A 22,254-nucleotide genomic window follows, 5' to 3' on the forward strand; every position below is an offset into this window, starting at 1 on the left:
CGTACCCCCGTTGAGCTCCCCTCTCGTATTCCCCTTAAGTACCTATCACGATCCAACTTCACCCCATGCACTACTCCAGAGATTACGGATATCAAATTCGACTCTGACGTAGGCAAAGTGTTCACTCGGATGAGTGGATTCCATTAATGCAGTTAGCCACTTACTAGCTGGAGAGTTCTTGAAGTCGAGCTGCCGTTCTGAAAAACTTAATTGAAAATAAATCTGTAATAACAAAGCTGACGGAGTTCTTATCTGTTATCTCTAGGCATATTTTGCTAGCCAAGTGTAGTAGCTTCTTAATGAGATAATTGTAGAACAATATTGCTCTCATGAGACATCATTGCTATCAGCTCTTTAAAAAATAGACTAGTTATTGTAAATCTACTGTCGTATTATGATCGTATATATTACCTACGAAGCTTGAACTGCAACACTATTTTAAAACAAAGAAAATTATAAACCTTTCTTATTTGGTAAAAGAAATTTAGTATAAAAACTTTAATTTTCTCCCTTTAAATTATCTCCAATTAGTTTTTCAACATAGCTTGTGTGTTTACAGGGGTTGGTCGTTAAATTTGCTTTCTAACATTCTATTCGGCCATTTTTCGCCAACGTTACCCAATGATTTGATTGCATTAAATTTTATAGGATGTTCGTGCGCTTTTAGCATGGCCATAAAGAGGGAAGAATTTTAATCAAGGCACCGAAATGTGAATTACGCAATCAACCCTCAATGGAAAATCCTGGCCAAGGGATGCTGGTTAGGGGATGCAACATCTGCGGGGGATGATTGTTACCTTAAATTGGTCCACAGCCAGGGGTTAGGAAAATTTATTATGTGAATCCGACGGTCTAATTGGTTGCTTCAATTCCAAGTAGTATCTCCAAAAGAAGTGGCCAACGCATTATGCGTGATAAACATTTATTATACCGGCTTCTGTTCAAAATTCTCGTGATCTTGTAATCGTTTATTGCTCTACATATATTACAGATGCGATCCTTTTTTTTCATTAACAAAAGATAACACTTTAAAGGGCAAGTAATTTCGTTTATTCCATTATCTATCTTTGTGATATTTCATATGACTAAGCTTAAGAGAATTTACACGTTCTAAAATACAATCCACATTCCATAGTTTGGCATTAGCAGTCACTCTTATTGCACAAAGAGTTTTTCAAACTCTAACTTTATAAAAACCGCATAGTCTGCGTTTAGAGTCTATTTACAGTGTACGTACTATTAACAAATAGATAAATCTACGCTTGTTTATGTACAAGAGTCTACTTAATACCTTCAAGGTACCTATATACAAGAAGTCCGTGCTTTTGGGCCTCGTTTCTTCAGAGCGATCCCACTTTCTCCATTAAATACCAGGGCAGGAACACGGAGGCGGCAACCACGGCCACACAGGTGGCACACATGGCCACCGTCGCCGAGAGACTTGTGATGGAGAAGTGTTCCTCCTTGTCCTCGAGCTCCTCGTGGGGATGCTTCTCGAACTCCAGGACCTCGACGTCGAAGCGAAACCGAACTTTCGACTCCGGAGAATCCTTGCGCCACACCAAATGGCCGGAGGACTCACGGCGCTCCAGGCTCCATTTCGGATCGTGGACTAGAAGGTCAAAACATAAAAAAGGGTTTCATTTTAAAATATTTTGTAATTTCAAATTCTTTTATAATTTTTCGTAAATTTAATTTTATTCTTTCATAGGCAAGTATAATAAAAAAAGATTGAAAGAGTGCAAGAAAGAAAAGATTAGTAAGATTATAACAAAATTTGAAATTAGCTGAAATACCATTTAGTAAGCCAACAAACTATCTTGACCATTAAATTATATGACCAAATGTTCTTGAAAACTTTTATATTTTGTATGGTTTATTGCTACAGACGGTTAATCGACCAAGCTTATTATACACAACGATTCTACATTACTCAAAAATTATTAGTGCCCCATAAGTATGCTTTAAAATGTAATTCCTGACATTGCGTCAAACGAATCGTGACAATTCAAATGAAAGTTGTAAAACAGCTATTTTTAAAATTATTTATTCCACATGCATGTGATCTGTCTACAAAGTATAATATCCTCTTTTTGATGTCAAGTTAATTGCTTCGATTTAAATATTTACCTGATCCAGTCATTCTGCCTTTTTGGGAGTAAGTTCAACTCGAAACCCTGAAATTGAACAAAAAATATCATTGAATAAATTAATTGAAAAGCACTGCGTATGTAGACACCGATTAAATTAAGTGTTTGTTATTGTATTTCGAGAAACGTTCTGATACCCATAAGTAATCACACGTTCTAGGTGAAGTACAACCAACTAATTAGCATTCCAGGCACACGATCAATTAGCACTCACACTTCCCGACATTCGCGAAATTAAAATGGAACACGTCGGTTAAGTGTATGACCCTGTCCTTCCATCGCTCAAATGTCGCCAGTGAATTAATTGGACGCAGCCCGTGGTGAAGCTATATTTTCCCACATGACGAGTACTTTCTGTGTGATATTCCATTAACCCGGCGTGTGTTCGCATAGACTTTAGTCGGCTGAAATGCCAGTCGGTTAAGACTTAGACCCTAAAAAATGTGTAGGCAGGTGGGAAGACGCCACCTGACTTTTTACTTTTCCTCTGTTTACACGTCGCCGGCATTGATTTTATTTAACTGTCTTTTTTTGTCATGAGAATAAGTGGTGCCACACACGAGGGCAGAAGTTAAAAATCAATCACGTTCGGCACTTTGTACTGGTGGCGAAAAGTTTATCACACGGGGTGTTTGAGTAATCAATAATTGTAAATATTGCAATTTTGATAAGCACTAAACGAGCGGCTGACCAGGAAATTACGAAAGAGTTGCTTATCTAATTTTCAGAATTTATTGAGTCATTGGTTATTTTTGAACAAAAGTGCGAAGCAATTCATTGGTTTCTATTTTCTGTGTGTTGTTTATCAAGCATTTATGGTATTTTAATATTTTTTATCAAAGTAGGCCCAGGCCATTACAATTACGTAAAGCCTTGAACCGTGACTATATTTTAAATGAAGAGGTAACCTTGCTCATGCTGATATCCAAGCTATAGTCTCCAATGTAGAAAAACAAGACGATAAGTGACGGACTTTAATTTAATTTACCACTATCCTTATCTTTAGGCTCTGCCGATTTGGCTAATACCCAAATTTGTAGGAAGTCTATTTGGGATAAAAGCAGATGCGATTGTGAAAAAACTCCCTCATGTGCATGACGCAAAGCGGGGCGAAAAATAAAAGTAAACCAAAAGAAAGAAGCAACAAACAAATTGAAATTTTCGTATTGTCTTTTCGGATACCCGGTACTTAACAATTATTTTTAGACTGCTCTTTCACTTGGAATAGTATAATAAATCAAAATTGGATAAATAATAATATGGGTTCTTGATTGTGTTTCTGAAAAAGTAAAATGAATCAATACGCCCTGTTGTTAAGGGGTATACAAGAATCTGAACACATGCTGCCTACGTTTTTGAATGCGGTTTTTGCATATTTTACTTGGTGCTCGGTATTCCGAACTGACATCGAGAAAGGTCGCAATGCCAAATTAGCATTCACGCATTGTAGACTGCCCTTGAAATCCGGCATTACGACAGCTTACAAAACGATTCTCCTGGTTCCACACGATCTATTTAATGTTCTTAAAACATTCGATCTTCAACACACATGGTGACAGTTAAGTTAGACCCTTGATCCAGGTATTTGCTTACGTTGGAGAGCACTAATATTTACCTAATCACTTTCAAAACACTATACTGGTTTGGTTTCTAGCCCGATCGGTACGAATTTAGCCCATTTCGCCACCGGATAATAAACTTTGGCGATTGCCCGCACGAGTGATCGGTCTATGGCGATTTGCGAGTCAGAGACAGGGCTTTTTTAATGGACTTTGGTCTTATACAATGCGATTCTTTGTGACTACTACGCAAGTATCTGCAATAATACACCGCTTACACACGAACGACCCCGGGTTCGATCGCTTTTGCATGACATAAAGCCCCATGCGATCAGATGTATTGGTGTTTTTAATTGGTTTTTCCTATTTTTGTTGCTGCTCTGATAAGATTCACAAAGAAACGGCAACGTCAGCTGAGCACTTTTAATCAATGAACTCACTCGTTTCGCAGATGCCCATTTCCACTTGAGTCCGTCCGGCCACAGTGGGCCCTTGCTAAATACAACACCAAATAGAAGAGTGTCACGGCAACACTCTTGGCATTTTGAGCTTTTGAAGCCAAAACCTGATTTGACCAATGCCATTATTATGCACATCCACATGCACGGTTGCGCAAGCCACGCTCCACTGTCCCACAGTAAAGCCGCTAAGACAGGGGAAATAGTTAGTTTCCACAATTGCGAGTCGCAATCCGACACAAATCGGCATTTAAATTCACTGGAGGTAAACACGCGCCTGCGATAAGAGCGAAAGACCTCTTTCGGTGAATTGATATTGAAGTGTGTTTGTACATACAGATCTACATCGTACGACTATGTTGTCAGTTAATCAATAAAATATGTGGGGATTCTCGGACCGAGAAAAAATATTTAAATATATTCATTTTTAGTGATTAAAAAAAAGGGTTGAAGACCTATATTCCCTTTTAAAATATATTCACCATCTATTAAAATAAAATTGACTAATATGGGAAACTTTAAACATTTTGAATTGACAATCAAATAAAAATATCAAATGAAATATTGTTAATTTTGATGTGTCATTGATACTAATCCAGGTTTTAAGTTACACCATTTTAAGGTAAAGCGCTTTTGAATTGGTGAATAATTTCGTATGTGACCCACATATTACAAATTAGGTTGTTTTCTGTCATATTAAACAGGGAATTTTCAGCTTTTATTATCACAATCTGGTGACAAGTTTTTTCCCTGTATCAGAATCGATTTTATGGTTGTTTGGGAGGTGGTGGTGGTGCCACTGGCAACCCGAGTAATCAATAACAAACTCAGTTTTTGTTATGCTCGCATGTTCAATTGCATTTTTATGTAAACCCAGTCGTGTTTTTGTTATTACCGCTGCGATTTGAAGTGACTCGATTTGCAACTCGAGGCCAAGCGCCGATTGAGAATTAGTCAACAGCTGTGCACCGCCGCAAAAACACTCGCACACACTCTCGAAAAGTCGATTCAATTCGATTCGAATCGATCTTGCTGAGCTTTTGCCGCGTGTAGGCCGCGCCGAACTATTGGGGTCTAGAGCGTGGAGCTGACTGCCGACCAATTGCTCACCATGCTCCGTTCCAGCCCCAGCGGAACCCAGTACCAGAGTACCAGGCAGCTTTACGAGCGGTACGCGAGGGGGCCGACTGTTTCAGTAGCGCTGAGAGCGAAAGTCCGCCGGGGGCTCGCCCCTCCGTATTTCATCGCGCTCATTCCACTATATCATATCGTCTAGTGGTATGGCATATGGCATAGTAGTGCCTTGCTTTGGCCACTTGTTCGAGTCTCTTACGAGTGCCTATGAGTAAATTAACTTAATGAATGAGTGTGCGATTCGAATTAAAACTTAGAGAAAAAGCCAAAGACGTCAGATTGGAATGTTACGATCACTATTTAAGGTGTAGCCACAGTGGAGCTTCTAAAGTCCAAATAGTTAGTTAAGATTATAATTAAAATTTGAACATCCATTTATTTTTATTTATTTTAATTTTTAAAAAGTTATTATTCTGTGATTTTTTAAATTGAAAATATTTAAATTTCCTTAAAGGTTTAAAAGTATAAAAACTGAATCTAATCAGATACTTGCCTTTGATTGTTATTCAGTATATTTATGATAGTTATCTGCAAAAAAATATTTAAAAACAGTTTTTAAGTTTTTTTTATTCTACTAATTTGCTTTAGTTAACAAGAACTATTTTATTTATAGCAAATAAACAGAACAATCACAACACAGAACAAAATCGTAGGACTCCCTGTAAGCAATGTAAAAATAAATGCAACTGGTGCCGTGCTGTTAAGCTAGATTAATGTCACATAGCAACATATTTTCACGTTTTCTTTATGTTTCCGCCTGAAATCGACTTGACAATCGGTCAACGCTTCTGGCACATATAAACAAAAGTACAAAAATCAGTTTATTGCGTAAACAATATTTACACAGTTTGTTTACGCTTTTTACACCCTTATAAATAAGCTATTTTAAATGCATAAACATGTTTATAATAAATAAAACAATTTTTGATTTTGCTATGACTACTTGTAAAAGTGCGTTTTGATAACCAGTTCCCATCTTCATAATTAAGACCAATTGTTTTAACCACGTACTCTAATAGAATGCATTTCACAGTTTCCGACTTTGATAAAAATACACGTAGAAGGTTAAGATAAGCCCCCTTACTAAAAGTACTTCAAGTTCAACAAGACGCTTGATAAACAAATATCTAAATAGCATACTAATCATTACCAAGAACTGACATACCCTGTCCATAGATAATTCCACGGCAGAGTATCAGCATCAACAAAGAGAAAACAATAGAGTTCTGTTCCTCATACTTTGTTTTGTTGGTGTTTTCGACCCATGTTCGTATGTATGTCCATTTACACTTGCTAATCTGAGCGAGTAATTCTACACTGAAATAAAAATAGGAAATATTGAAATAAAAAAAAATTTATTCAGATTCAATAATTGTTTCTAATTATATAACCAAAAAAAATATTAAATATTAAAATATGGCAAATTAATTTAATGGTTTTAGAATGTTTCTAACGATATAACAAAAAAATAATAATTATAAAAATATAGGAAATTAATTCTACGGTTTCAGAATGTTTTTACCATACTATTGCTTATAACGATAAAGATATCATATTGTAAATTAAAAAAAAAAAAGTCAAAACAAAAATTTATTTCGAGTGTATTTTGAGTGCTCTGGGTAATTGTGACCACCGAGATGACAATTGTTTCAATACACACACATATTCGGTACGTGTTTGCTTGGGGAGCGAAAGACTCAGATAATCTTCGCGAAGCGAGAATCATTGTAATTTTTCCTCAGTCTGCCGCTGACTTTGGACCAAAATAAATATATTCTGACGGTCTCCCAATCCCAATTGGAATACTCTGAGACGAGGATTACTTACTAGTTATGAGGATTACGCGCAGTTATGTCTGGAACTTCGACCTCTGAACGCTCCAACTCCGAGGACAGGTAAGAGTCGTTGGGCACCCAAAATTCCAGATAATAGTGTTAATATCCCAATTCCAGTCCGCTGAATCCGTGCCTGACGGAGGTGCTCAGGACCTGTGCCAACATCCAGTCGGTAGAGAGCTTAAACTACGAATATAACGACGTCTTCCTGACCGAATCCAACGAGGGAAAAATGATAACGCCAAATCCGTATTCCTTCAGTGGGAACATTTCCATAAGTAGTTGTCCAAGCGAAGACGTTTCCTTCACGGAAAGCATTCTGGAGAATGGTCGCATATCGCTGGCCTATGAGAACCTGAAGACAATTCCTCGACGACTGGCAGACAAATTCGCTGCACAGACAAAGTTCCTTGATTTGAGTCACAATGATTTCCGAAATCTAAGATTTCTCTCCTTTTTCGAGGACCTGGACACCTTGATTCTGGACCGCAATGTGAACCTGGACATAAATACTTTTCCCTATTTACCGAGCTTGAGGATCTTGTGGTGATTTGGAGGGATTCTGTAGAAGGTTTTCTAAGTACTAATACCTTTTTGTTTTGCAGGATTAACAATTGCGATATAGCAAACATCACCGACTGGATACACCGCATCGAACGGCAGTGTCCTGCTCTAGATCAGCTCTCTTGCATGGGGAATCCTGGCATACGCACCGTTTTCGGGGGCCAAGGACCGCGTGATTATATACTGCAGGTGCTCCCGCAGCTGAAATATCTGGATGGTCTGCCGGTTAGCAGCGGGAGTGGAGGTCATACGGCACTCTCCTCTTCGCAAGGACACGGTCAAGATTCCACCAGCAACTCGGAGAAGCCACTGCCCGCACCTGCACTCACTTTCAAGGACTTCTTCCGGCCAAAACATTCAAGGAAATCGCACAGTGGACGAACCTACGGCAATGGCTCCTCGACAAATTGAATTGCTCTGCCAATGGAGGGAGGGGCACTCCACTGATTGCATTCTGTCCCATTGTTGGACTATTTTTAACCGTCCGCTGAATTATCAGCGCTGCCCTCGGATGCCCTGCAGTCGTCGATTGCACCTACAGTGCGATGCAAGTAAATATGCATATGATAATACGTATATAAGTATGCCATTGTATGGCGATGGACACGCTCGAGCCTAGTGAGAATTAATCTAGTACATTAAAGCAATTTTTACAATAATACAAGTCAATGGACTCTATGAATAGTCAAGTAAGCAGTACGTATATAACAGTCCTTATCTTCAGAATAAATTTTTAACAGCATTATGAATGTCGTACAATGTTCGATTAATTATTAAAGACGTAAGTTCGTGGGCATAAGAGCTTTTGTTTTCGAAATTAAGGTCAGCCAAGAGAAAATAAGAAAAACAAAAGCGATAGGGTGCATTGCATTTATAAGTATAGAGCTTCAAAAGGAAAGTCTTTAAATGTTGATAATTGATTTTTCTAAATTTATTACAGGACTATTTTCGCATACCTTTTGGTTCAGGGCAATAAACTATCCGAGTTAAAAGCCGACACCGATACTTTAACATCAAAAATACTCGCTCGGATGCACTGACTATAAAATTCTTTTTACTCCCGCTTATTTAAATGTTTATCTATGTAACTCGCTTAAGAAACAGAAACTGGAAAACCATTTCTGAGAATATTTGGAATCATTACTTTCTGGCATCTATTGCACAAATATATGCGATATCCATTTGTGATTATAGTGGTCAATTCGATTTGATTTCCAGGTTTCCTAAGGCAGCCTCCAGTGACAGAATCAGTTTGTCGTTGTTTTTGATTGTGGATTGTTTGGTGGTGTGCTCCGACACTTGTTCGAGAGCCCACTGTCCCAGCTTTTGCAGCTCCTTGCGCTTGGAGCTCACAGCTCGGGAGTTGGCCAAGTAGTTGCAGCACAAGTAAATGCCATACAGAGCCCGCAAGTTATGCGGGTTCAGCTTCAGGGCCTGCGAGTAGTAAGTGCGAGCCGTTTCCACATTCTCGGCGCCACCCTAAAAGAAATGAATTTGGTTAAGTGGGCTTTTTGGAGCTACATTCAGGTTATATGGTTCACCATTGTGTAGCGTATTTCCGCCAACCGCTGGTGTATCAGATGACTATGGGGATTGTGCAGCAGAACCTCCTCCATGCAGAAAGCAGCCTTGCCGAACTCTCCTTCAGCCAGATACATGGTGCACAGCTCGTGCCAGGCTTCCTGGTCAGACATAAATCTTTGGGCATAGAAAAATAAGTATTAGATACGAAATGTAGTGAATGATGGTCGCTTTTTAAAGAGTGAGTCATTTTTAAACAGTGCTCTTCAAGTAATCCCTCACAATTAGCCTAGAGTTTAGCGTTCGTACTTCTTTAGATATTCGTTGAGCTCCTTGATGGCCTCCAAGCGACGTCCGCGGGCCTTAAGGATGGCAATTTTGCGCTTCCTGGCCGCGGCATTGGTCTCGTCCTTGCGTATGATGGCGTCCAGGACCTCGTCGGCATCATCGTACTGCTCCAGGGCCTCGAAACGCATCGCCTTGAACTTCATCACTCGCAGGCTGCCCGGGAACTCAAGAGCCAGCTGCTTGGTGCACTGGGTGGCGATATCGAAGCGGGCGGTGTCCAGGGCCGCGATGATCACCTGCTCCAGGATGAGGTGGCGCTCGTTGCCGGTCTTGTGAACCTTGTCCTCCAGCACAGCCACCCAGAGCTGCACCACCTCCTCGCTGTGGCGTCCCGTCTCCTCGCGCCACTTCCTGAACTGATCCCGAACATCTGTAAGAACGCAGGCATTATGATCCGGCACTTTTCATTCATGGCCCAATTTTTTCTAGCCGGACACATGGAACCACCACTGACGTGGGCAGGGCCCGCATGCAGCCGGGAAAAGCGGAAAACTCACCGGACCAGCTCATCTCCTCGTAGTTTAGCGACATGCTCTCTGAAGCGGACTCAAGTAACAGCTCAATTTAACTTAATTTTTCAATTGTGATCTATAACGAGTTATTTCCTTCTATGCCAGTGATGTCAATTTGGTTATTTTCCCCTTACACTTAGCGATGGCACGACTTTCGATATTCGTTGTTATCGCTAAGAATAGAGATGCGCACAAGAGCAGTTCCCGCCAAACCTGTGAAAAGATTAATTTTTTCGCCAAACCATTCCATTAGAAAATTAGGTAATTACTATTATTATTATAATACTTGGTAGCAGATATGGTCGTTGATTCCCCTTTAATATGCATAACCAAACAGAAAGTTAAATAATGAGCCGTTAATTATGCCGAACAACAGAGTTTCAGTTTTTGCCAATTCAGCTTGTTTTCGATATTACTCGTAAAATTTTTTCAGTCTGATAAAAACTAATGAGACAGCAACATGTAACAGGTAAAACAGTTTAATTAAATGATTACTTAAAGTTAGTTTTTCAAAAATAAGATTTTATCCCGCTTTACACTTCATAGGCAAATATCAATTTGAAAAGCGCGCCAAACTCACCTGATATAGTGTATTTTTTATTCTAGTGTCAGGCACACTACAACTCAAAAACATCGTCAACAAAATCAAAAACCTCTCGGCATTCTGGCTATTTAGCCCGTAGAACCGGGCAGCGCCGCATGCATTAGATCCAAAACCACCTAGAAAACCGGAAGCAGTTTGAAAATGGGTCCGCCGAAGCAGCTGAAACGAACCTTCCTGGGCTTCGACCTGAGCACGCAAAAGGTAAGAACCGGAACTGCCTACGTAGTATCTTTGCCACTGAGATGCGGAGGCGTCTCCAATCTGACTCCATCTCGTCCAACGACGTGGGAATGGTGTCACTACAAAAGGTCAAACGGAACTCGGGAACCTGTTTTTCCCCCCAGCAAAAACTATTCTTATCAGTGACAGCGACCCGGGGCTCGACTCTCGCTTATCTGGCCCCCAACACAAACGATTTCACTATTATGGTTTGATTATTAAAATTCATGTTCGGGTGTATTGGCCACCGCCATTATCTTAATAATGCCGCAATAATATTTGCCATTCCTGAATGACGCCAGCGGTGACTCCTAGTTGCCCTCTGTTTGATCGTTATTTTCGAGGTGTGCCTCCATATCTCCCTAATTGCTGCCCCATTTCTTTCTTCATTTACCCAGCTCAAAGCGGTCCTGCTGGGCTCCAGTTTGGAGGTGGTTGCCAAGGCGGAGGTGAAATTCGACACCGATTTGCCGGAGTTCCGGACCACGGGAGGAGCCAATGCCGGACCCAGCAAAAATGAGTGAGTTTGGCTGCAGAGTAAGGTCCATTTTGATAGAGCAATATCTATATATTCGAAGTTCTTTTAATCTTAACTAATTAACGTTTCCTGTTTCGAAAATGATTGGATTCCGACCATAACAAAAATTATTAAAATCCACATTCAGTTAATAATAATATAATTTATACATATACCGGGATTTCGAAATAAATTTGTCCATTTGTATATTAAGTCGTATTCGCTGCAATGTGTTTGTGGTATACAATATATGGCCATTTTTTATATTACCTACAGATAAGAAAGATAAAATGGTGTTACACTAGTTTTATAGATATCCATAAATCACTTTAACACAACCATCCCTAAGTGTACCAACCAACCTCTATTATTACCCTTCTCTTTTAGATACTATGTGCAGCCCGTGATGTGGGTGAAGGCCATGGACATCGTTCTGGACCGACTGGTCATGCAGCAGGCTGATCTTAGTACAGTGGCGGCTGTAAGTGGCTCCGGGCAGCAGCACGGATCGCTTTACTGGTCCAAGCACGGAATAAGTACTCTGCAAAATCTCGACTCCGACAAGTTCCTTCACGCACAAATCGACGACTCCGCCTTTGTGGTCAACCGGACTCCCATTTGGATGGACGCCACCACCACGAAACAGTGCCTTGAGATGGAGATGGCCGTTGGCGGCAAGCTTAAGATGGTAGAGCTCACCGGCTCCAAGTGCTACGAACGCTTCACGGGCCCCCAAATCCGAAAGATATATCAGAAACGCTGCCACGCCTACGACGAGGCCGTGCGAATCTCATTGGTCAGCAGTTTTATATCATCGCTCTTTCTGGGTTCTGTTGCTCCGATTGACTTCAGTGATGGTTCCGGCATGAATCTGCTGAACATCCGTAAACGGAACTGGTCCAAGGAATGCCTAAATGTCTGTGCACCTGATCTTGACGAGCGCCTCGGGGTTCCCGTCAGCCCTCACACGCTTTTGGGCAACGTTTCGAAATACTTTGTGAAGCGATTTAGTTTTACGCCCGATTGCAAGGTGATCGCCAGTACGGGGGACAATTGTTCTGCTCTCTCCGGGATGCTGGTGGGCAGCAACTGGCTGACCATTTCCCTGGGCACCAGCGACACCTTGATGATGAGCATGAAGGAGCAACTGCATTGGGAGGAGGGTCACGTGTTGTGTCATCCCACCGAAACTGAGGCATTCATGGGCCTGCTATGGTAAGTAGCTCTCGATACATCATATAATAGTTATATTACAAAATCCTTCTCTAGCTTTAGAAACGCGTCTTTGGTCCGCGAGGGAGTCAACAAGTCGATGACCGGCGGCAACTGGGACAAGTTTAACGAGTATCTCGACTCCACTCCTCGCGGAAACTTCGGAAACATGGCTATTCATTTTATAGACATGGAAATAATTCCCAAGGCGCAGGGAATTCTGCGGTGGAACAAGGAAATTGTACCCAGCACTCCGGAGGCAGCCAAGGGTGTTATCAAGTAGGTCTTAAAAACGTGAATAACTCAACAGCTTTTTAAATTATAGGGCAGTTGTCATAAAACAATAATAACAAAACTCATTCATCTGTAAATTGTTTTTTTTTAACGACTTTTTTTACCCTTACCTGTAATTTTCACGGATGTGAATGTTCCCATTTACCTAATTATTATAATATTCCTATAACAGATTCAGCTCGCCTCAAATTGAAATTCGTGCCCTAGTTGAAGGCCAGATGTTGCATCACCGGGCTGTGGCCGAAGACCATGGCTACCGTTTTGGGCCCGACACTCAAATCCTTGTCACAGGAGGCGCCTCCGTTAACAAATCGATACTGCAGACTGTCGCCGATGTGTTCAATTCTCCCGTCCATGTCCAGGTTGGTCAATATTTTATATCTCGGTTAAGGGCTTACAAATAAGACATCATCTTGCAGGACGAAGGACATGAAGCCGCCCTGATGGGAGCCGCTTACAGAGCCTCCTATTCTCTGTACCTTCAGGAACAGGATAAGAAGAAGGAACCACTCTGCTACCGAGATTACATCCTAAGTCTGACCAGCAACAAGTTGGACCTCGTTTGCGAACCACACAAGGACAGCGAGCAAATCTACGCTCCGATGCTCCTCCGATATCGCGAAATGGCTCGCGTCCTGGCCAATCCAGATACATAGACTCAACGAAAACCCAACTAAACATTCCGTTTTCTACTCTGCGCATTCCCCAATTCCCTTTTGTACATCACCTGAAAATTATAGAACTAAAGTGCAATTAACAAATTCTGTGATTGACAATTTATTACAAATTTATGCGAAACACCATATACAAATAAATTTCTACATATGGAGCATTCCTAATTGTGTCTGGTATTGCGTTATTCTTCGATCCTCCTACTTCTTGCGGCCACCACGCTCCTTGACCTGTAAATGCACTGTGGTTCCGTTCACAAGATTGTAAAAGGCCATGGTATTGCTGTCTTTGAAGAACATTCCCTGAAGAATTCACGGTATTGTATTTATATTTCTTGAAATTAATGTTATAGTTTACCTCATAAAATATCTTCTGCTTGGCCGGTGGCATGCCAGTTTCATCCTGCAGCTTCGTCTTAAGATTGGTAATCGGTTCGGAGAGTGCCATGGTCACGGCTATCATTTGGCCATTAAGCTTCCACTCGGATTTGTCTGAATTGGGCACCAGAACCTGAATTGTTACAGGGCTCTGAAAAGACAAAATAGGTTTATATTGCTCCTAGATTTTGTGTATATTTGGATATTTTGTATCCAACCCACCTTGTGAGTGGCAATGAACTCTGCCTCCGGAATAAGGTTGTCCTCGCTGCGCATCTTTTTGGATGGTGGCTCGTCCTCCATTATATCAACAGGTGGAGCAGGTGCAATTTGCGGCGGCCCTCCACCTGGCTGCATGTTCATGTAGCCTCCACCACCAGCTCCAAATGGCGGTTCTGTGAAATACAAATAATTAGCAGTCGGAACATATTGGATATTATCCATTACTCACGCATCATTTGCGGACGCAGTGACATCAGCTGCATCACCGGCTGTGGCGGCTGCGGCGGATGGTGGTGGTGCGATTGGTGTGGCGGTACCTGCTGATGCGGCGGATGGTGGTGGTGCATATTGTGGTGTCCGTGATGACCACCTCCACCTTGGTGGTGCTGACTCTGACTGGAGTGACTGTGTTGCGACTTTGTTGACGGCTGCGGAGGAGCTGAAAGCGTGGCCTTGCTGCCCACGGGCTTGGGTCCGATCTTCTCCTTCTCTTCATCTGGCAGCAGTCCCTTAACCTTATGGATCTGATGGATTTGTTCCTCCAGCGTGATATTCGCGCGGGCTGCTCGCGTAGCTGCCTCCACACTGGACGTGTGTCCGTCCCAGGTGACGCGGTCGTCCTTCTTGGTCTCCTCCTCGCCCAGCTTCTTACCAATGACCGTCTCCTCATCGCCCACACCGAAGATATCCGTACGGCGCTCGGCCAGCTGTTTGAGACTCGCCTCGATGGCTGTGCCCGCGGCAAAGACGTTGTCCTGATTGATTTTCTCCACGGTATGCTTGTCGCGCTGCTCCACCCATCGCGGATCCAGAAGACCAATGCGCATGTGCTCCGAGACCTTGGATGCCGGGATCTTCTCTCCCGTGATCGGCGAAATGAGATACTCGTCTGTCGGCATGGGTGCCGCCTTTGGTTGCGTCGCCTTGGGATCGTACTTCTTGACCACCACCTTGTCGTGGGTGGGCGGTAGCATGGGCGCCACCGCTGGCTGCAGCTTGGTCGTCGGAGTGTCCTCGTCGCTGGAGGCCTCGTCCATGTCTTGCACCTGAGTGTTGTCCCTCTTGGCGCCCGTCGGCTGGCCGTAGGACGACACGTTCTTCATCTGAATGCCCACGCGGTTCTCCATTTGCGACAGCTTCAGTCCGCTCTCCAGGTGGCTGGTAACCTGGGTGTCACCCTCATCGTCCGACTCGATCTGCATCTCTGTGTCGCCCTCCTCGTCCATCAGGCGCTCTTCCATGAGCACTCGGGCCCCCACCTCATCTGGATTCGTGGGCGGCGGGAAGTTGCCGGACTCGAAGGGCTGATAGTCAACCGTCTCCACCACCACAAAATCGTGCCAGTCTATTTGGGCGTAGGCCACGCGCTCTCTTTCGATCTTCTCCTCCTCGCGGCGACGTTGTGCCTCCTGGTGGCGCTGCCAGTTGGCCCGGTACTTCACGTGGTCCAGCACCTGGTTCATGCTGCTCCTGCCCGGAGCGCTTTCGGCGCGCAGCTTGCCGAGCAGGTCCTTGGGCGGTATCAGCACTTTGGTGTACTGCTCCAGGAGCTTGGTGAAGTACTGGAAGAGCGAGTGCTGTGGCCGCAGGAAGTCAAACTGGAAGTTGCGCTGCTCCCGGCTCATCAGGTTGGTCAGAAACTGCCGACCATTACGGGCCACAAATTGGGCGGTGAGCTTCACAATGTCTCTGAATGGAAGAGTAAAGGATTAGTTGGGCTACGCAGCTTTCTGGCCAAAGATCACTTACAAATCCAGGGCAGAAATAGAGGGTGGATCGGCGATAAACTCGAACTCTGGCGGCGGGTCCTTGGGAACGAACTGCTGCTCCACCACCTGCTTGAGCAGCTCCTGCTGGCGTTGTTGGGCGGCACTGGTCACCGCCAGCTGCTTCATGCCCGCAATGGCAGTGATTCCGGCATCTAAGGGGGTAGGAATTACATAAAATAGGAGAACTTGATGGGTTTTGCCCAACACTCACCATTGCCCTCGCGGAACTCGTTGACCTTGTGCCTGTAGTAGGCGTGGTAGGGATCCCCGCCATTCAAGAAGTTGAACTTCGGGTTGCCCAGCTCATTTTGCCGGATGCGGGCCTCGAACTCCGGTCCATTGCGGGCCACGAAACTGGCTGTCTTGTCAACGATATCTAATAGTTAAAGCTTATAAACTGAGTATGTGGAAAACGCTAAATGTATGTTTTATTAGTGGGTTTAAAGGGAAAATAGGAAACGTGTTTGTTTTTCTAATTTTGCAAAGGATGCTTCTGACTTCCGGCGGCGGATAGATAATCCCGACGATGGGGCCCGACATCGACTTGTGCTGGTCGTTGCCGAACTGCTCCTCGTTGGCTTCCGCATCTAAAGTTGGCATGGCTGCTGTAGTCGACCTCTTTTATTGATAAAATTGCAATAACTTTGGGAAAAAACAAAACCGACGCGAAATTCTGTCGAATAAGTCTTCTTCTTCCAAACTCTCGATACTTATCTTCCTCTTCGATTTTTGTTGATGAAAAATACTATTTTTATACCATTTTACATTTTCTTCAAATATACCAAAAATATTTCAGTAAGGTTTGAACTGGTTCCCAACTGGATCTTAGGAACCACTGTATATCGATAAGTTTTAATGTGGCGGCGAATTTAAATTTCTTGTTCGACAAATATATGTACCCAATCAATATATCTTATAAAAGCTTTACACGTTAAGCAACTTATATTTCTCTGTGGGTGGATAAAGGTGTGGGCACAAATGAATCCTCAGGTGCGGTCAACATTTGCATATCTTGCTTGTATTTGTACGGCTTTGTGAGCGATGCACACAAACGGCTTGATTCACCAATCCAAAACAAAAATAAACTTTGTTTACGTTTACTCAATATCATTTATTCGAGCGAGAGCGAGCTGCCAGCCAGATGATGATGATGATGAGCTCCATTGTGCGTGATAATGATCCGACCCATTCTCATCGGCTCGATTTTGCCGAGATTTGCCCCCAAGCTCAGTAGTCTACGAATCGCTGAGCCGTCGACACGGTTTAATAGGACGGAAAGAACCAATAGAGTCGCAGTTCGGATCACTTCCTTATCACAAGCTTGATACGTGACTTAAATTCCATTGACGTGCGAGCACTCTGTGAATCACAACCGGTGGCTGAGAAAACCGAGTTCTAGAACAAAGAACAGTGCAATGGGTGTAATCAAGTACATCTGCCTGCTGGCTCTCATAATAGGAGCATCATTATTGACAATAGGCGAGGCGAAATGTAAGTCTGATAACGAAATGCCCCCTACACTATTCAGAAAATTTTGCCCCAGCATTATCATTTATCATGCGGTTTCAAGTATCTCATTCTTATGCTAATTTCTGAGAGAGCACCGTATATACATAAAAAGAAAGCTTGAACATGAAGAAAAACTGCTTGCTAAACTGTTTGCTCAACTACTATAATAAAAGTGTCAATGGCTTATATTTACATTTTATTGATTAAACAGGAAGACTTTCAAAAACAGAGGACAGCCATTACGCACTAGCAAACCTAGTTATGATTTTATCGATACAAAAAAATAATAAAATAATTAAAAATAATAATAAATAAACTTAGGTAATGTTTTATCAGATTGATGTAAATTTGTACTTTCCCTCTTTTTGCGAGTGCTAGGTGACCGATGGTCGAGGCTCACGCGTTATATCATCATGAATGACTGCACTGGTTTTTCCCAAGATTTACGTTGACTTATTGTCGTAAACATTTCAAAAATATGTAAAGCAATATTGTTCGTTGATAAAGATTTAGGAAATCCCGAGTGCTCACCCCAAAAGTTCACACTTGTAAATGCAACCACATATTCATTTATTATCACTAACAAATAGCCAATCAACGAATCTGAATAGATTTTTATAAGCGTGGCTTTAAATTGATGTTTATTTCCCAATAACGGTGCAAAATTTATTCTTTAGCAATTAGCATATTTTAACCAGTTATATTCCAGACGCACACTTTCGATAATGATCGGCTGTTTAATAGCATTTTCAAAAATGTTATCTCTTATTGTTTGATTATGAGCTTTGTAATATAGTACTCTTAAATTGTCTCGATTAAAGTGTTGACAGCGCTTAATTTGTGGATTTTTCCACAGTGAGCAAGTAAATCATTTCTTTTATCATTTATTGTCCAATTAGTTTAAAACGACGCCAAGAAATTAAATTCCCACGAAAGATATCGTCTTGACAACACAAAATATGTTCCAGAAAAAGAACTCACACATCTGCTCCTACTTTAATTTAATTATTTATTATACTTAATTTTTTATATTTTAGCAAGTCGGGATGTTGTTGCTGAGTTAAACAGGATTCCAGCATCGAAATGGCTGCAGTTTGTCGATTCGGCTCTCGACTCAGTTAAAAGACAAAAGCGGTTCGTAAACCAATAATTATTCGGTACTTCAAAAACCAGTTAAATTTAATGTTTGCGCTGATTAGTTAAGGAAGTGCCAATACTCTGACTGTAAATGTACATATTAAATATAAAGTAGTTTAATGCATTATTTACACTATGGTTCTAAAAATTGGTTCCCTTGCCATTTATAGGCTAGAGGACAGTCTGTTGAGTTCCGACATAACTGTTAGAAACGGAAGCCTTTCACACGCTCAACTCCTGGACACATTACCAAGTTTGGCATCAAAAGAGGACAGCATAATCGCTCTGAAAATCCTGAAGTCCAGCTTATTTGTTTACAATAGCGAGTGCCTGCCCAATGAAATCGATGGTGATGATTGTCGCAGTTACCTGGAGCAAAAACCCCTTCCCGAGGGCAGCAGCTTGCGAACAGAGTGCGAGAACTTGATCAAGGGAAACCGAGAGGGTCACAATGCCTTCAGGAGGTTACTTGAGAGCAGCCACTACAGGAACGGCTTTTATGAGGCATGTACATATATAGAGTTTACTAGAGATCTAATATAATAACTGATACTTTCAGATGTTTCCCAATTCCGGTAGTCGCGACGCTGTTCCGGCAGCTTGGAACATTAGTAAGAAGCTCTACGAGGCCGATGACACTCAGTCTTCTGAAGAACAAATTGTCGAGAACAACTTGAATTTAGGCCTGGCACAGTGGGCTCAATTTGTGGAGCACGATCTCAGCAAGCCCGTATCCCAATCAATGGGTAAGTTTGTTAAGTCCTTATCCATTCAATATGATTCAAATTCGTTACCAACTTTAAAAACAAATATTTAGACATTTAATGACTGAATTCTAATAGTTGTTATAACTCCGACTCAAAAGAATTCCGTTTATCATATTTTTAGATGTATAATAATCCTTGATAATATTTTAACTTTTGTATTTTGTTTAATATGTAATATTTTTTATGGTATTGCTTAAAAACGCTTGTTTAATACTGGAAAAAAGTTGGCCGATCTTGAGATTCCTTGATAAATTGGTTCTTTGCTTCTGTTTAAATTCAATTAATGGTTCTGCGTTCCCAGGCAGTGGAGCTCCGATAGAGTGCTGCAGCCGTGACCAAAACAACCTTCAGCCGCGTCACCACCACCCGGCTTGTGCTCCGATTCTGTACCAGCCCGATGGGAAATACGACGTGCCTAGCTGTCTCAATTATGTGCGAAGTGCTCTGGCCGTGGCCGATTGCAATTTCGGTGGCGCCGAACAGGTGAGAATAGAATTTACTAGTGAGGAATAACAAATAGCAAACTGACTTTCCACATTCTTTTGTAGCTAAACCAGGCCACGGGATCCTTGGATCTATCGCAACTCTATGGCTTCACCTTAGCGGCCGAGAAAAAGTTGAGGGCCCTCCAGGGAGGTCTCTTGAAGACAACGCCACGCGGAGAATACGATAATGCCCTGCTGCCCATGGCCACGGATACGGAAGGACCTTCCTTCTGTGCCAGGGAAAGAATTGGTGATGGCACCTGTTTTGCAGCTGGGGACTCCCGGGTAAACAGCAATCCCTTCTCCATACTGATCTACACGATCTTTATGCGGAACCACAACAAATTGGCTGCCGAACTGCATCAAAGGAATCGCCGGTGGAACGATGAGAAGCTCTTCCAGGCAGCCAAGGCCATAAATGTGGCTATATATCGTCAGGTTGTCTTAGAGGAGTGGCTGCCGGCAGTGCTCGGTGATCGTCTGGCCTCCGAGATTAAGAGAAAACAATATAAGCGTGCTTTGGAGGTCTCCAATGAATTCGCGGTGGCCGCCATTCGATTCTACTTCTCAATGCTGCCCAACGAGCTCCAAAATCTGGCCAAGAATAACGTAGTGGAGGGAAATGAAAAGTAAGTGGCCGTTACCGACAAACAAATATTTCGTATACATAACTTACTTCTTTTTTAAGAATCCAATATGTCTTTGTGAGCAAGGAGCTCCCGACCACAAACCTATTTGAGCTCAAGGAAGAAATCTACAAGCCAAAGTTGCAGTACACATCCGCAAAATTAAACGACATCCTCGAGAGTATACTCAATCAGCAGACTATGGATATGGATTCCACCTACGCTGGTGGGGTAAGTCAACTGAATTCTATATCTTAAAGGCCTAGATAAATATATTTACACTTGCAGGTCGTCTGGCACAAGAGCACGAAGCCCACCCATGCTGATATCCTGGCCACCGACATCCAGAGGGGCAGAGATCACGGTCTGCTGCCATATCATAGGTACTTGGAATCGTGTTTCCTATCCAAGCCCGTGACTAGCTGGAAGGACTTGGAGCATTTCATTCCCAAAGATGTAGGTTTTCAAACTACCTAGTAATATTCTTATAATCTTATTTTTCTCAATTACCTTTTATAAAAAGGTTTTGGAAAAGCTGAAAACCATCTACTCCAGTTGGGCTGATGTAGATTTAATTGTTGGTGGCATTTCGGAGAAGCCAGTTCGCGGATCCGTTGGCCCCACCTTCAGCTGCATAATAGGTGGGTTTTTTCTTAAAATATGAAGACCCGTCACTCAAGTACTTCTTTTGTAGCTGAGCAATTCGTACACGTTCTTAAACAACACGAGCAGAAGCCAGACCACAATCACGCTCAATTGGTGGAGGAATATCGTCACTTTAATGGCACAAAACTCCTGTGCCTGAACTCCGGTCTTTCAGCTGTTCCCCAGAATATCTTTCAGTTGCCATCGGCCAGGTTTGTATTGAAATGCAATCATAATAGATCACCTGTCACCCGGTTGAGTCACAGTCTGTACACCATTTGATTCCCATTTGATATTAGACTGAGAACCGAATGATAAGCTCGGCAACAGCAATTATCTACAACCTTAATGTCTGTTTTTCTGTCTTCTCTTACAGTAATCAAATGGTATCTTGTGCAAATGTCTAGTGGTTGACAATGCTCCCAACTAAATTTAGATGAAGTTCCTGAACCAAAAAAAGTGTACGAGTCAAAGCTCAATAAATACCTCATAAAACTCTTGAATCGCATTACTACATATATTGTTTGTTAGCAATATGTTCTGTTTAAATAAACATGGAGCTTCATATCGATTGTCTGGTGGGCACCTTTGATAACTATCAATTCAGAAGCGCCGTCGTTAAAGTCACGCAGTATTACTATAATCAAAGTTGTTACAGTTGCTGCAAACGCGATACGTGTATTGCCATTTTCAACAATTTCCATTTTAAACTGTAGAGAGGGTCGCTTTTTTCTGTTATTACGTGAATTAGTTCGCCAACACCAATAAAAGGTAAGAATGTCACAATTAGCACCAATAAAACTTATTGGCAAATAAACGAATAAAACTGCCTTTGGAAAGATTGTTTTAAAGTTCAGTTAAGGAATGATTCATGTGGTAATATATTTTTGGAGTGATAACTGATAACCGTATGAGATAAACATTTTTTAACAGATCAATTATTTCTTGATGGATTGGAAATCTGCACATCAATTATTTTAATTTTATAAAAACTAGTCATAAGACTATTGATAACGGATGGAAAATAGAATTATGAGTTATTCACATAAAAGTAAGCATTAGTATTACTTACATTAATCGATAAACAAATATTTAAAACCAGTTTATGGCAGTCACAT

At 42.0% G+C, this 22,254-nt stretch overlaps 6 protein-coding genes across 8 annotated transcripts; 3 read left to right on the plus strand and 3 right to left on the minus strand.

Annotated features, from left to right (window-relative positions):
* Positions 1 to 1,027: 1,027 nt before the first annotated feature.
* Positions 1,028 to 5,261, minus strand: LOC119545846. 2 transcript variants are annotated; one of them, XM_037851813.1, is made up of 3 exons: positions 5,063 to 5,261; positions 2,131 to 2,177; positions 1,028 to 1,612 (listed from the first exon to the last, which is right to left on the minus strand). In XM_037851813.1, exons 2-3 carry the CDS (start codon positions 2,141 to 2,143, stop codon positions 1,341 to 1,343), a joined length of 285 nt encoding a protein of 94 aa, XP_037707741.1. In that variant the 5' UTR covers positions 2,144 to 2,177; positions 5,063 to 5,261; the 3' UTR covers positions 1,028 to 1,340. The 2 variants fall into 2 exon arrangements, with proteins under 2 accessions (XP_037707741.1, XP_037707742.1); XM_037851814.1 differs by lacking the exon at positions 5,063 to 5,261 and adding an exon at positions 3,766 to 3,784.
* A 1,565-nt stretch (positions 5,262 to 6,826) lies between these two features.
* LOC119545845 lies at positions 6,827 to 8,442 on the plus strand. 2 transcript variants are annotated; one of them, XM_037851812.1, is made up of 4 exons: positions 6,827 to 6,970; positions 7,044 to 7,196; positions 7,254 to 7,682; positions 7,742 to 8,442. In XM_037851812.1, exons 2-4 carry the CDS (start codon positions 7,153 to 7,155, stop codon positions 8,109 to 8,111), a joined length of 843 nt encoding a protein of 280 aa, XP_037707740.1. In that variant the 5' UTR covers positions 6,827 to 6,970; positions 7,044 to 7,152; the 3' UTR covers positions 8,112 to 8,442. The 2 variants fall into 2 exon arrangements, with proteins under 2 accessions (XP_037707740.1, XP_037707739.1); XM_037851811.1 differs by lacking the exon at positions 6,827 to 6,970 and having other exon boundaries at positions 7,003 to 7,196.
* A 165-nt stretch (positions 8,443 to 8,607) lies between these two features.
* Positions 8,608 to 10,225, minus strand: LOC119545844 (ER membrane protein complex subunit 2-like). The gene is made up of 4 exons (XM_037851810.1): positions 10,067 to 10,225; positions 9,531 to 9,939; positions 9,242 to 9,398; positions 8,608 to 9,179 (listed from the first exon to the last, which is right to left on the minus strand). The coding sequence occupies exons 1-4, from the start codon at positions 10,098 to 10,100 to the stop codon at positions 8,898 to 8,900; spliced, it is 882 nt and encodes a 293-aa protein (XP_037707738.1). The 5' UTR covers positions 10,101 to 10,225; the 3' UTR covers positions 8,608 to 8,897.
* Positions 10,226 to 10,826: 601 nt separating this feature from the next.
* LOC119545843 (xylulose kinase) lies at positions 10,827 to 13,684 on the plus strand. The gene is made up of 6 exons (XM_037851808.1): positions 10,827 to 10,886; positions 11,303 to 11,424; positions 11,809 to 12,636; positions 12,691 to 12,912; positions 13,100 to 13,289; positions 13,347 to 13,684. Exons 1-6 carry the CDS (start codon positions 10,827 to 10,829, stop codon positions 13,581 to 13,583), a joined length of 1,659 nt encoding a protein of 552 aa, XP_037707736.1. The 3' UTR covers positions 13,584 to 13,684.
* On the minus strand, positions 13,681 to 16,666 carry LOC119545842 (splicing factor 3A subunit 1). The gene is made up of 7 exons (XM_037851807.1): positions 16,459 to 16,666; positions 16,179 to 16,343; positions 15,948 to 16,119; positions 14,428 to 15,887; positions 14,199 to 14,371; positions 13,957 to 14,127; positions 13,681 to 13,901 (listed from the first exon to the last, which is right to left on the minus strand). Exons 1-7 carry the CDS (start codon positions 16,565 to 16,567, stop codon positions 13,800 to 13,802), a joined length of 2,352 nt encoding a protein of 783 aa, XP_037707735.1. The 5' UTR covers positions 16,568 to 16,666; the 3' UTR covers positions 13,681 to 13,799.
* A 541-nt stretch (positions 16,667 to 17,207) lies between these two features.
* On the plus strand, positions 17,208 to 21,644 carry LOC119563152 (peroxidase). The gene is made up of 11 exons (XM_037876411.1): positions 17,208 to 17,458; positions 18,514 to 18,610; positions 18,784 to 19,117; positions 19,173 to 19,359; positions 19,682 to 19,863; positions 19,929 to 20,494; positions 20,554 to 20,722; positions 20,780 to 20,947; positions 21,015 to 21,132; positions 21,186 to 21,348; positions 21,513 to 21,644. Exons 1-11 carry the CDS (start codon positions 17,383 to 17,385, stop codon positions 21,541 to 21,543), a joined length of 2,091 nt encoding a protein of 696 aa, XP_037732339.1. The 5' UTR covers positions 17,208 to 17,382; the 3' UTR covers positions 21,544 to 21,644.
* The last annotated feature ends 610 nt before the right edge of the window (positions 21,645 to 22,254 follow it).

Source organism: Drosophila subpulchrella, chromosome 3R, assembly GCF_014743375.2.
Source record: "Drosophila subpulchrella strain 33 F10 #4 breed RU33 chromosome 3R, RU_Dsub_v1.1 Primary Assembly, whole genome shotgun sequence".
Taxonomy (NCBI): Eukaryota; Metazoa; Arthropoda; class Insecta; order Diptera; family Drosophilidae; genus Drosophila; species Drosophila subpulchrella.